We start from the raw sequence: 13,187 nt of genomic DNA, 5'->3' as shown, positions 1-13,187 counted from the left end.
TACATACAGATGTATATGTCACATTTATTGAATATCAAACTTTAAATGCAAGAAGGTATTTTTATACCTGACTTATTATGAAAAAATCGTGTAATGGAACATTTTGTTTGAAGCCCAAGCCCAAAAATATAATGCGTTTTATATTTAAACCATATCGTTGCTGTCACTCCAAAACTTATCGATTCATTCATATCGATTCACGGTATGCTCCTTTGGCATTGCCGGACCGTCACCCAAAATTGCTCTATCGCTGGCTACGGTGTGCAAGCGGTGCTTGTTATCAACCCGCACGCCCCCTGAATCACTTTCTAATCGGCTTTTTACACGAATTTCCATAGAGGCCTAACTAACTCGCTTATCGGGATACAAAACAGCTCAAGCGGCGAGCAGTAGGTGCAGCGCCAGAAACTTTCTTTTAATACACGAAACCACAGTGAGGGGAATGGACTTAACCTGGGATATAATACTCTGTATTTGTATAGCGATCTTGGTGCATATTCTGATATTTATTTTCGTCATGGGCAAGCGGCCGAAGAGCATTGTTGGTAGACATGTTGTGGTAACTGGTGGCTCTAAGGGAATAGGGCTTTCCTTGGCTGTAGAATGCGCCATGAAAGGCGCGAATGTCACGGTGATTGCGCGTGACGAAAAAATGTTGAGTAAGTAGAGTTAAGGGCCAGCAAGTTTTTCTTTAGTCATTACAAGTTTAATTAACATTCATAGTGCATGCATACATACATATGTATGTATGTATGTACATGTATGCGGCAAACGCACGATCGTATGAGCGGTAGTTGAATGTTCGCGGTTAATGTGGAATACGTATTGATTTCGTTATCTTTACATTGCATTACCCATTTAGATATGTGCATGTATGTATATGCATATGTATATATGTATGTGCAACATACACACGTGTATGAGCCACCCGCATAAAGCCCTCTAATCATTGCCCTCTGCATTCCACAGGTGGCGCCGTTGCGCTTATGGAGTTGATTCGCCAACGTCCAGAACAGAGATTCCAATATCGGAGCCTGGACATTGGTGGCGACTATGTGGAAGTGGCTCGAGTTCTGAGTGAAGTCGAGGAATCCCTTGGCGATATTTATATGCTGATTAATTGTGCCGGCTTTGCCATATGCGGTGTCTTCGAGTCCGTTTCCGTGGCTGACACTCATAAGCTAATGAATGTAAACTTTTTCGGAAGCTACAATTGCACGCGATATGTGCTGCCGAAAATGAAGAAAGCCGGTGAAGGTATTATTGTGATTACCTCATCTCAAGCAGCAATGTTTGGGATTTATGGTTATGGTCCCTATGCGGCCAGTAAGTATGCATTGCGTGCCATGGCCGAGACCATTGCAATGGAGTCGCGGGAACAGGGTGTTTCGGTAACTCTGGCTCTACCCTGCGACACAAATACGCCGGGCTTCGAGGAAGAGGAGAAATCAAAACCGCGTGAAACGAAAATCATTTCCGGTAGTGGTGGTTTAATGCAGCCAGAACAAATGGCCAAGGCTATACTTAAAGATGCTTTGGTAAGTGCCAAGAATTGGCTCACGATATTTATCATGTAACAGAATCTCTCCTTTTGCAGAAGGGGAACTTTATCTCCACCTTGGGTGCTGAAAGCTGGCTGATTACCTTGCTTGGCGGTGCTCTAATGCCCTGGGATGGATTCTTTACCAATTTGTTGCATGCAATAGTCATTGGACCCCTGCGTTTGTTTAGCTACGGTCTGCACAAACATTTCAATAGCGTTATACGCAAATGTGCCGTAGAGGATCGAGCAGCTCAGACGAATGAGACGTCGGCGAAACATTCACCAGATCAAGCAAAATTAGGCGATACTTTAGCCGAACACAAATAATAGCAATTTTCTTTGTCTATGCGATAGTTTTTAATTGCATTTATGGTCTAGCTGTTTTTATATTTCGTATTATAATATATATTTATGTATTAACACATTTTTATGTGCACTTTTTTGATCGCTGCATACACAATCATGCCCATGTAGTACTGTACAATACAATATAATTTGGTTTATACATACATACATATGTACCAATATAGACAACGTAATTTAATCAGAAACGGTATCTTCAAAAAAAGCATACATACATCTAAGTACCTATAATTGTATTGGAAGCCATTGTGCATTATTTATTTATTTGCTCACATTGAAAAAATACATTTCTGGTGTGTGCTTCTCTGAAATAAACAAATAAATCAGTTTATTTTCGTATACAGTATTTAGCCTGACTGTGGGATATAATATCGCTTTAGACTGATCAAATGGGACTTGAATGTTCGGATGGTGTTGTAAAAAACATAAATGCCGAACTAAGATTTAAATTTGTTATTCTGACATGATTTTGGTAGAAGTTGTATAGTAGTGCCTTGAGCTTAGTTAAAATATGTTATCTTTGATAGATAAAATATAACTGCGAAAGATAACTTTTTTTTTAATGTATCGAACATATTTTGTAAAATAAATACGTATATTGTGGAAGAAAAATACAATATTACTTGGATAGAGAAAAGAGAAATACCAAAAGTGATTTATATATGTATATAGAATATAGTTGTATATGCAGTTAGAATTGATATGTGCAAGAATCAAAAGTCACCGACTTTAGTTCAGCGTTGCCATGTAAGTGGTGCCCATAGTGCTGCCAGTCTTAGTATTGCACACAGCTGACTGTTACTTGGATAATTTGTTTCTATAGATGGTGACGTTGGACTACTCGTGAAAAAGTCGCAACTACGAAAGCAATTATCTATTGTGGCGAGCAAAAAGTAAGGACGTGTTTATTTGCGGCTTAAAAAGTTAACGAAATTAAAGATCAAATATCAAATACATATGTATGTAATTACAAGTTTGCAAAATGTCAGTTTGTGCCCAACTGTTTGCTCGATTAAGGCTAAGGCTTTAGAAACATACTGACCCGCTGTTCTTGTTCTTAATTCTTATTGTTTGTGTGCAAAAAAATAGAAACTTGCAAAAACAAAAATAGAAAGGAAATGAAAATCATTGAAATTGTATGTGTATGTTCATGGACACATAAGTATGTATTGATAATATATCTGCACATATGTGTTACCATTAATTATAAATGTTATTGGTACACCAAAAAACACGTACATGTGTGTATGTTAACATCTTTAAATAACATTTTTAATGACGTAGACGCGCGTGTAAAGCACAAAACGGCTAATTGATCGATCTAAGTATGTGTTTCCTTTTTTCACAAAACGATTGATACACGTGTCTGTGTGAGTGCGTATGAGTGTATGAGAGAACGCTTGGTTGTTTTGTTGTTATTGTAATTTGAATTCAATTTAATATGAGCCAATAGATTTATTAATTATTATTGTTGCAGACTTCGCTGACGTTGTTTATTTGTTCAATTTGCTGTCGGTATTTTCCATCTCCAATTCAAAATAGTCCCCTCCTTACTTTCAACAACCTAAAGCCCTTTCCTAACGTCATCGAAAGGCCCGCACCCTGCTTACGTTTTCCTTACGTACATACATACATGCATGTACATACATATGTACATATGTAGCAAAGGCTACATTTTTAGACGACACAAATAAGAATCTGTTTTAACAAACCTAAAAGGCGCGCGAACTTTACGTATATTTACATACGTGTGTATGTATGTATAGACATATGTATACATACTTATATTTACGTAAGAAACGTCCGTCGCTTACTAATCTCCTGTTTAATGTGCAAATAATGACAGCCTCATTGTCACATGGCGGGGTAGAAGTATGATAAAAGGATGAGTGATGCATCTTGTGATTTAGTCTGAGTACACTTATCAAGGTTGAAAAGTCACCGTCTCGTAGTATATTTTTTCCCCGCACACATTAAAATCAATTATATAAATATTTATGTACATACATACATATGTATCTATGTGTCATAACAAACAAGGCAACATTTCCCGTGAAACGCTTTGGGAACAAAATAATTATTAAAAGCTGAGCATATCATTCCTCAATCTTCCACCGTTATCAATATTTTTGATAAAGGCAACGAGCTAAAATAAATATCTGCCCATTGGCAACAAAACCAAGAGAGCTATGAAAATAAGATAGCATTATCTAGTGCATTTAAGCAAACAAAATATGTATAATGGTATGATTAAGCCAATTACATATGACCGACTGGTATGACCGAATAGAATACAGAAGTTGTTCACGTTTTCGTCTACAATTCCATTAATAGTCGCAAACAGTCACTGCCAATTAAAGAAACAAGTCCACGGTTGGTCACGTATGTACATATTTTAAGAGTTGTTCCTTTATCTTATCGACACATTAATATTCAAGACGTGCAAATGGGATTTCATACAGGTGGAGGTGCTGCTGATGATAAGACCATTTTCTGACCATATCAGCGACACTTGACGCAGTGCGTGAACTTATCTTGACATCAGCGTTTTAAGTTACGGATGGTTCAGGAGGCCGTAAATTGCAAAGATTTTGTTAATATACATTGTACCTCCAGGTTTTTAGTATACGTAAATATAAGCAGAGAGAACTTTTGTTACCTGATTAGCCATACATATGTATGTGTCTCCACTTTTTTTGTGCCAACATTTTAGACAAGGCGTTCATTTCTTTGCAGTAACTCAGGCCAATTGGACGCATTAAAACATATTATAGGACAAATCACATGTGCAACTGCGATATTAAGCATTAGCATACAAATACAAACCCGAAGGGGCATTTACGAAGATGTCACAAAATCAATCCTATTTCTGGCAAACAACCAGGCACAATGTTTACCTAAAACGCTCAGCGAAATGGCATATGCTAATTGCGCTAATGATAGCGATTACATTTTCGACTGTGTGTGCGGATGAATTTCAGGAACCAAACATAAATGACAATGTGGCAGTACAAAAGGGTGTACAAACAGTAAGTTAAGTGAGCTTTTTACAATAAATGTAATATAATATATTGTTAATAATACTTTCCACAGAACGTCGGTGACTCTCCAATGCTAGATAGGGAAATTGAATTGAGTTCGACACAACACAAATTGGCAGATGATCACTTGGAGGCAAAGAAGAAAGCTGGCTTTATTGATGCATTCACTGCATCAATATCTGTTATATTGTTAACAGAATTAGGCGATAAGACTTTCTTTATTGCTGCCATTATGGCCATGCGCCATCCACGTTTGATTGTCTTTGGCGGTGCTATTGCCGCCTTGGCTCTGATGACGGTACTCTCATGCGTATTCGGCTGGGCAGCGAACTTTATTCCTAAGGTGAGACTGTATATATTTGTATCAATGTGCTACCTTATCTATTTTGCGCATATTATTTGGACAGGTTTATACTTATTATATCTCAACTGCATTATTTATAATATTTGGCTTGAAAATGTTGTACGAAGGCTTTAAAATGAAACCTACCGATGCTCAAGAGGAGCTGGAAGAGGTGCAAACAGATCTGCGGAAACGCGAGGATGAGGTGAGTGTACATTTGTATAAACATGCACGTATTTTGTATGTACATACATATTTGTAGTAAACCGTAGACAACGTATTAGCTTTGTTTTTTAATAGTATTTGTTGCACTTGTTGCTGTTATTTAAAACGCAGTTAAAAATGGGATAGGCGCATTATTTGTGTTTCGGATTTATGTATTTGCTTGTTTGGTTACACGATAATGGAAACCAAGCAACATCAAGCTGCATTGCGGTTGAATTTTAAAACGTATTCTCTTTTTCTCTCTTTAAGACTAACACAAATGGTGCTCTTTCCACTTAAATTATTAGTTTTACTTATTATTTATTATTATTTGCTTTTGTTAATAGCTACGCTTAATTAGTTACGATTGGTTTAAAAACTATACTTTTTCATTGCTACCAAAGCGACAATCAATGCGATCACTTCATTTGACAGCAATGATTTGAATCTGATTTGTAGTTTAATTAAGTATTGTAACATCTCCAGAAAATGTATATATGTACATATGTATAGAAAATGTATATATACATAGGCTCACTGCGCAGCTAGAGCGCAAACAAAAACAACAATAACTATATTACTAAAACATGAACACCCGACCTTACTCATTTAGAAATTTCATTTTTTTTCATATTATATAATTGCATGATAATTGAATTGAATTGCAGCAAGAGCGATTATTTTTATAATTTATTATTGCATACTAACAACGGCATCAAACCGATACAAAAAGACAGAAAGTAAACATACTAACACGGAACGTTGGCAATGAAACACAATAAAAGCTCACATGCCGACATTTATGACTATTAGAAACAAAATGCAGTTACAAATAATACGAGTATACTGCATTCCAACAGGACTTGCAAATACTGCAAAAACACTGACTTTATTTTTTTCCACGCTTTCTACGGCGTAAAAAAAATGAGGCTTTATAAGCAACCCACACTCGTTCATTCTCGCCCATGTGACTAATTGCACGTGAAAAGTAAACATAAAGAAAGTTAATACTAAAAATATTTAATACAAAATACGCAAAATCTGATGAAAATTGAAAGCTTTTTTTCGAAACTTGTACCACAACCAAATCTTTAAAAAATACAACAAAAATATCACATATCAATTATCAAATGTTAAATTTAATTTTGTGTATTTTTTCTTTCTTTTTGGCTTGAAACCCCAAAAACAATATACCACACTGTCTACTTTTCACTGTAACAACGAATAAAATGTGTAAAAATCTACCGTTATTGTTACCTAACGCTCTGAATACTCGAATTTGTTTGCGCAGCTGTTGCGCAAATCGGCGCGCGGCAAATACGAAGATGCTGATGGAAAACGAAAAAATAGCAACTCGGACAAGGAGGATGCCGCCGATCAGGCTCTGATCCATGGGAACGCACGCAATTCCGGCACATCGAACACCTCAGAGATGCAGCACCGTCAGCGAAAGCAACGTAGCAACAACTACAACAACAACAATACATCCACCACATCTACGAATAAGCAAACAAGCTGTGATAAAACTGGTTCCGATAATGATTTTAATGCCCAGCATGATTCTGAAGTCTTCCTCAAAGAAGACGGGCGTGTGGTGGAACAACTGAAAATGTCCACGTTCCTCAACAACAGTCCGGCCCATTCAGGATCGATCGCATCGAACCAAACCGAACAAACAATTTGCGCCAGTCCCCGAAACAATTTAATTGCGAATGGTGAAAAGTGCAATAACACTGCGGCAACCGATGGTTCAGCAATTGCCGGCGGGTCAGCACCACTTGCTGGACACGATAGCCTGCATAGTTTGAATGGCAGTTGTTCATCGTCATTGGCTGCGGAGCCAAATGCTGCTGGATCGGCAAATGGCTCCCTCAAACGGGTTAGGAACAATCAAGCAACAGAATTGCCTTTTAGCCCTAACTCTTGTGTTCCATTTTCATTTCGCAAGATACCTCACTATGCTTCTTTTTCAACAAGACGGCACACATTCTTACAAGCACCCCATTCCATCCCCCACACACATACAGAAACACTACACCTACCTACATACATATACATACATACATATTACTTAAATCCAAAACAAAAAATACATTCATTAAATAAATTACAGGCATTGTAGCTCATTGTCCGATACCTTCCGCGGGCGCGCTTAATTTTCAGTTATTATATTTAATTATCATAATTTTTTAAATTGATAAAGCACAACATTGGTTTTTGGTCTGTGTTTTCGTCTGAATCATCAAATTAATTTTATAATTTCCTTTAATTTTTTTAACATGTATGTGTATATAAGTATGTATCTTGGATTGGCAAATCGCTTGTGCCATTGCCAAATGTTCCATCGCCATAAACACTAAATTGCATGTCTGTTTGAAGTGATCGTTTGAGCTTGTTTCTCTACTTTAAAGTTGTTCTTATAATTGTTTTACTTTTACTTTTTATTTGCTAATAACTCACCTTTAAATTTGGTTTGCATACATTCTCATTGTTAATCATTGATAAATTTTTGCAATAACGTTTCGCATTTCACAGCTGGATCGTGATGTTAAGGGCGCTCTTCTCCACGACCCAGAGCAAGGAATACGTCGCCAATCGAAACGTCTCACTGCTACCTACTTTACCATGCGCATCTTTGCCCAGGCCTTTACAATGACTTTCCTAGCCGAATGGGGCGATCGCTCTCAACTGACTACCATTATTCTGGCCGCTAGCAAGGTAAGTTGAGACTCCCATTAATACTGATTGTTGAACCTACCAAACCTGCCGACAAAAAAAATAAACATCTTCAGTTACCTGTGTTACATTTCTTTTTATACCCTGTACCCGTAGGGTAAAAAGGGTATATTAGGTTTGTGCAAAGTATGTAACATGCAGAAGGAAGCATCTCCGACCCCATAAAGTATATATATTCTGAATCAGCATGACGAGAGAAATCGATCTAGACATGTCCGTCCGTCCGTCTGTCCGTCTGGATGAACGCGAGGATCTCAGAAACTATAAAAGCTAGAATAACCAAAGTTGGCATCCAGATTCTCCTAGGTCCGAGAAAGGACGAGTTTATTTTATTTTTTTTAATTTTCCCCCCCTTCCCCCGCTACAGAATTTCGTCACATTTCAAATGCTACCTAAACCAAACTTTGCACACATAATTTATATATAATTGTCTACTGTTGTTCAAAATTTTATTCAATTCGGTCAATTCTAAGAAAAGTTATTAGCGAAACAAATTCTCGCCAGTACAACCTCCCCAAACTGCAGCAACAAGTTCGCTCTTCTTCTTCCTCTTTTTGCTGCTGCTTTGGGCGCATATAACTCAGTGACGGAAGTTTACCTGGGTACAGGGTATTACACTGTCGGGCTTGCTCGACTGTAGCGTTCTCTCTTGTTTTTTTCTTACGATATGCAGTTTACTAAATGCATTGAATAATCAATTTTTGGTTAACAGCTTTTTATCTCAAATTTGTTCTTAAACCTTAAAATTGCATTTGCAGTATACACATGCAGAGTCTAAATTCAGACTAATGTCTGGTCCTGCCGAATGAGGTCTGTTTATAAATAATTTGTCTGAGGGTGTGTTTGCAAGGTAGATGCATCTGATTGAGATGAAAATCAACTAGTTTTACAAAAAGAAATTGAACTTTGGAACAATTTAATGAAATCTTAAACATTTTTAACAGTCTGACCTCATCATTTTTAAAGGCTTTTTCTCGCGAAATAAAAACCCACTTTCTATAATGGCAAAAGTTATCAGGCTGGAAATAATTTGGATTTCTTAATCTTCCCACAGGACGTCTATGGTGTTATCACTGGTGGCGTAATTGGTCACTGTATTTGCACTGGATTGGCTGTGATTGGCGGTCGTCTAGTGGCTTCCAAAATCTCCGTGCGAACTGTCACTGTTGTGGGTGGCATTGTATTCATTGGTTTTGCTGCCTATGCGCTGCTGATGCCGCCCGACGACCTCTACGACTAGAATGTGCACAAACAAACAGTTCAAAACCACTTGTTGACGACCTCCCCAAACATAAAAAATGTTTTAGTGTTAATATTACGAGGAGCCGAAGCAGCAGGCGAGCAATTGCTTCTGGTATTTGCTTTAAATTTCTGAAATTATGATACAGACACACCTCAGCTTTAGCTTCTTGCTATGTCAAAGTGCCTTCAGTGCTTCTCGCTTTAGCCATGACATAAGAATTTAGTTCAAAGATTTTTTGTTGCCGAGCCCATAACCCAAACACGAATAGTATTTCAGTTAAAAACACATTCGATTTAAGTATTAAAGTTTTGTAAATACTTATCTATGTAAGCTAAGTTGCAATGTTTTTTTTCTGGCTCCTCTTAGTCGAGTGTATTTATGTAGCAGCGATTACTTAAGATAAATTGAGTATATTGGATATTTGTTCAACTCATGCATAAACAAATTATTAAATGCAAAGCCGATTGTTATACCGCAAATATAAAACGCCATTCTTTCATTTTAGGAAGATATATAATTTATTACATATACATATTATAACTTTCTGTACTTATCTGGAACAAAATTTGGTTACTGAGAAAGACCTTAGATCTTTGCCGTCATGGGATCGCGGAAGATTCCCGTAAACAGGATGGACTGTGAAGTTTTGTCATAGATTAAGAACACAAAAGGATGGTCGCACTCGAACTTGGTTGGCTCGATGGGACGAGCCGACCTGAAACTGACCAAAACTGTAGCGGCTGCTGCTGTACTGCCCTCCTCATCCACCTTGATTTTGGCCACATGCTTGGCATCGCCAAACGAAATTTGTTCCTCAGCGGTGAAGTCGTTAAAATCAGCATCGCCTTCAAAGATCTTTCGAATACCCATTTCTCGCAGGATCTGTAATGAATAGTCTTGGTAAATGGTCGCTCTATAATCTTTATTTTCAGGTTCACCTACCGGTACTAGCTCAAAACGTTGTTCGAATTCGAATTTGGGCAAAGAGACCTCAATCTCGCGTGGCATGCCCTCAGCTAATGACTGCGCCAGTGTCTTGGCATTCAATTTATTTAGCACTTGCTCCAATGCGTCGGCATTGAATGTTGGCAAGATGATCACCATGGATATGTCAGATTTGATGTCATCATTCTCATCCTTTTCCTCCTCCTTCGTTGTACGATACGGCAGCTGAAGCACATGGGCACCCAAACGTTCATCTGTTGTCAGGAGGAATGTGCCCTTTTGTTTCATCATGGGCGTGAATGATTGCTTGGTGCCGGATGTATAAAAAGTTTTCATTTCGGTGTTCTTTTCCTTGAAACGGCTCACCCATTGACCCTTGAAGTAGGCGGCATTTGCCAGGACCACTTGAGTCTTAGCATCGATATCATTGGGGCCCAACATATCGGGTATTTCATTGCGTGTGACATTTGCAATCCAGGCGTTAATATGCGTGCGGCACTCTTCCGGTTCTTGTCTAAAATTTAGCTTCACAATTTCATTGTAAAAACGTTTCTCTACGCAGCTGGCCAAACTGAAATGCTGATCGAAATAGATGCGATCTGCAGATCCAAACTCCAAAGGCATGTTCTCAGAACGCACAGCACGCATTTGTTTCTCCCAATTATATACGCTACGCACCGCTTCCTTGCTGCTGGCCCACTCAAGACGCAACGTCTTGACCAGCTCCTTTTCGGTTTCACTGCCAGCACCAAAGTAGGCTAAGAGCAGCGCATGGTAGGTGCTGTAGGGTGAGAAAAATATATTTTCATCCGGCTTCGCCTTGCGGATGGCCTCCAACATGGACACTGTGAATTCCTGTTGGCCACGATAGAGATCGCCCCGATGCATCAAAAAGTTGGCACTCGACTCTGAGCATAAGTCTGCACAAAGCGCAGCTGGCAGCAGCAACGCCACCACTATAGAGGTCGCTAACAATTTCATTTTCGGGGGCCACAGAGTCTGTAAAATGGAATTACCATTAGTTATTCAGTGTGACCTTGACTTGTCAACCACAACCGGCAGTATGTCTAATTTCCTTTGTGTGGGATTTGGCAAGTGCACACACCCACCAATACAAATAAAAAATTCCCGAGTGTTTGGATTGATCACCTCTGCCTAATGTTACGTGACTCGACTTGAGTTTGTAGCTCAGTTCAAGGCATTTGATTTATGCGAAAACGGCGTGCTTAACCGAGTCGCCGTCAAATGTGATACAAATTTATGCAGTCGCAGAAGTCGTTAAAATCACATTGTTTTCTGACTCACCAAGAAAATCTCTTCAGTTAAGTAAGCATTTAGGGCTAATCGACTCATTTGTTGTCAACCAAGTTGCACAAATTTGTAACGGTGCGTTGCCAATTACAACATGGGCGCCGCTCATCTTACCAGAGAGACACCGAAAAAAGTGAAAGTTATCAGTCAGACAGACAGACAGACAGGCCGACCGACAGCAATTGGCCTGCACTCGAATTCGCAACAACAATAACAACCGGCTGTGGCTCTTATTATTGTTTTCGCTGATGTACATATGAATGTATATAATGAGTTACGCGCCGGCGCAAATGCAACCAACCAAAAAAAAGAAAAAAGACGAGCTACCAAGACGCATTGGCTTTCGGTTTTCTCAGCTGTTAACCAATGAACTCGACGACGTCACAGTTGCGTGATTTCAACAATGAAAACTTTTATGTAAAAAAGCCCAGCTCAAAATTAGCATTTCGAAACTGGTTTTATCTTTCAGCTGCTGGACTTTTGTGATTCATGCACTACAAAGAGGCCACATCAATTTCCATACACATATACATCTATGTATATGTACGTTTATGTATAAATAAATAAAACATACGCATTGTTGACCCTGTACTATGTGCGATTTTGTAATTGGTTTTTACGCACGCGACGAGTATTTTCTGTTTGCCATTTAGCCGTACTGTGATTGTTTGGACTCTTGCTTCAATTGCTGCCCACTACTTCACAATCATCGCCTGTCAATAATAACAACACCGACAACGACAACCACTCGTTATTGGGGAATTCCGAGCGGGCTTTGTTGCAATAAAGCCAATTATTTTGAATAGGAAGCAAAAACTTATAACACAAAAATGTCGTATCATAATCCATAACTTTGGATTGGAAATATTCATTCATACATGTGCAGATTAAGCTAGATTTTGAGTGGACATAAACTAAAGCTACTTGATTTCGGATAATTCCACGGCTGCAATATGTATGGTTTCCAAGAATATGAGGCGTTTGAGGTCAGACAGTAGTGTATAAGGCGATAAGCCATTCCTCCCAACGGCATTATTTATTTCCAAAGATTTTAATATTATTCATCGTGACGTAAATCAGTTTTTTACTTGTATGCAGATGTACATACTCATTTATATGTGTAAATATGTATGTATATTTCTGATTATTTTATAAGAGTTTATCACTATTATTTTTTAGAGTCATTGATGATATAAGTGCAGAAAAGCTCTCGCTCAAAACCGGTTCATTGGTCAAAAGGAAGTTAAAATTTGTAACCTAAAACGTTGTATTTACAGATTGAATGCAATTGACATCATTTACCTTTTTGTACCGGTTCAAATTAAATTATGCACCAAAACTTATATATTTCCTTAACACCGAAAACAACGTCTATCCACGACCGAACAAAATGTTTTACTGAATGGTAGATCAGTGTACATTTGTCAAGTTAGGCTTAAGTATGGCTGTCTACACGTG

General features: G+C 38.3%; 3 protein-coding genes across 8 annotated transcripts; 2 read left to right on the top strand and 1 right to left on the bottom strand.

Annotated features, from left to right (window-relative positions):
* Positions 1-244: 244 nt before the first annotated feature.
* LOC115625270 (3-ketodihydrosphingosine reductase) lies at positions 245-1,967 on the top strand. Its single transcript, XM_030520272.1, has 3 exons — positions 245-659; positions 970-1,538; positions 1,598-1,967. Exons 1-3 carry the CDS (start codon positions 443-445, stop codon positions 1,868-1,870), a joined length of 1,059 nt encoding a protein of 352 aa, XP_030376132.1. The 5' UTR covers positions 245-442; the 3' UTR covers positions 1,871-1,967.
* Positions 1,968-2,781: 814 nt separating this feature from the next.
* Positions 2,782-9,959, top strand: LOC115625590 (transmembrane protein 165). 5 transcript variants are annotated; one of them, XM_030520704.1, is made up of 7 exons: positions 2,782-2,799; positions 4,643-4,935; positions 5,000-5,290; positions 5,355-5,495; positions 6,786-7,373; positions 8,030-8,212; positions 9,285-9,959. In XM_030520704.1, the coding sequence occupies exons 2-7, from the start codon at positions 4,753-4,755 to the stop codon at positions 9,468-9,470; spliced, it is 1,572 nt and encodes a 523-aa protein (XP_030376564.1). In that variant the 5' UTR covers positions 2,782-2,799; positions 4,643-4,752; the 3' UTR covers positions 9,471-9,959. The 5 variants fall into 5 exon arrangements, with proteins under 5 accessions (XP_030376564.1, XP_030376568.1, XP_030376566.1 ...); XM_030520706.1 differs by lacking the exon at positions 2,782-2,799 and adding an exon at positions 2,906-3,068; XM_030520707.1 differs by lacking the exon at positions 2,782-2,799 and adding an exon at positions 3,214-3,231.
* Positions 9,960-9,967: 8 nt separating this feature from the next.
* LOC115625589 (serine protease inhibitor 88Ea) lies at positions 9,968-13,150 on the bottom strand. Of its 2 annotated transcripts, none has more exons than XM_030520703.1 (3): positions 13,032-13,150; positions 10,416-11,417; positions 9,968-10,355 (listed from the first exon to the last, which is right to left on the bottom strand). In XM_030520703.1, exons 2-3 carry the CDS (start codon positions 11,397-11,399, stop codon positions 10,059-10,061), a joined length of 1,281 nt encoding a protein of 426 aa, XP_030376563.1. In that variant the 5' UTR covers positions 11,400-11,417; positions 13,032-13,150; the 3' UTR covers positions 9,968-10,058. The 2 variants fall into 2 exon arrangements, with proteins under 2 accessions (XP_030376563.1, XP_030376562.1); XM_030520702.1 differs by lacking the exon at positions 13,032-13,150 and adding an exon at positions 11,724-11,786.
* Between the last annotated feature and the right edge of the window lie 37 nt (positions 13,151-13,187).

This window comes from Scaptodrosophila lebanonensis, unplaced genomic scaffold (assembly GCF_003285725.1).
Source record: "Scaptodrosophila lebanonensis strain 11010-0011.00,11010-0021.00 unplaced genomic scaffold, SlebRS2 tig00000072-arrow-pilon, whole genome shotgun sequence".
Classification (NCBI taxonomy): domain Eukaryota; kingdom Metazoa; phylum Arthropoda; class Insecta; order Diptera; family Drosophilidae; genus Scaptodrosophila; species Scaptodrosophila lebanonensis.
The sequence above is the reverse complement of the archived record's forward strand: the minus strand, read 5'-3'. Positions and strand labels throughout refer to the sequence as shown.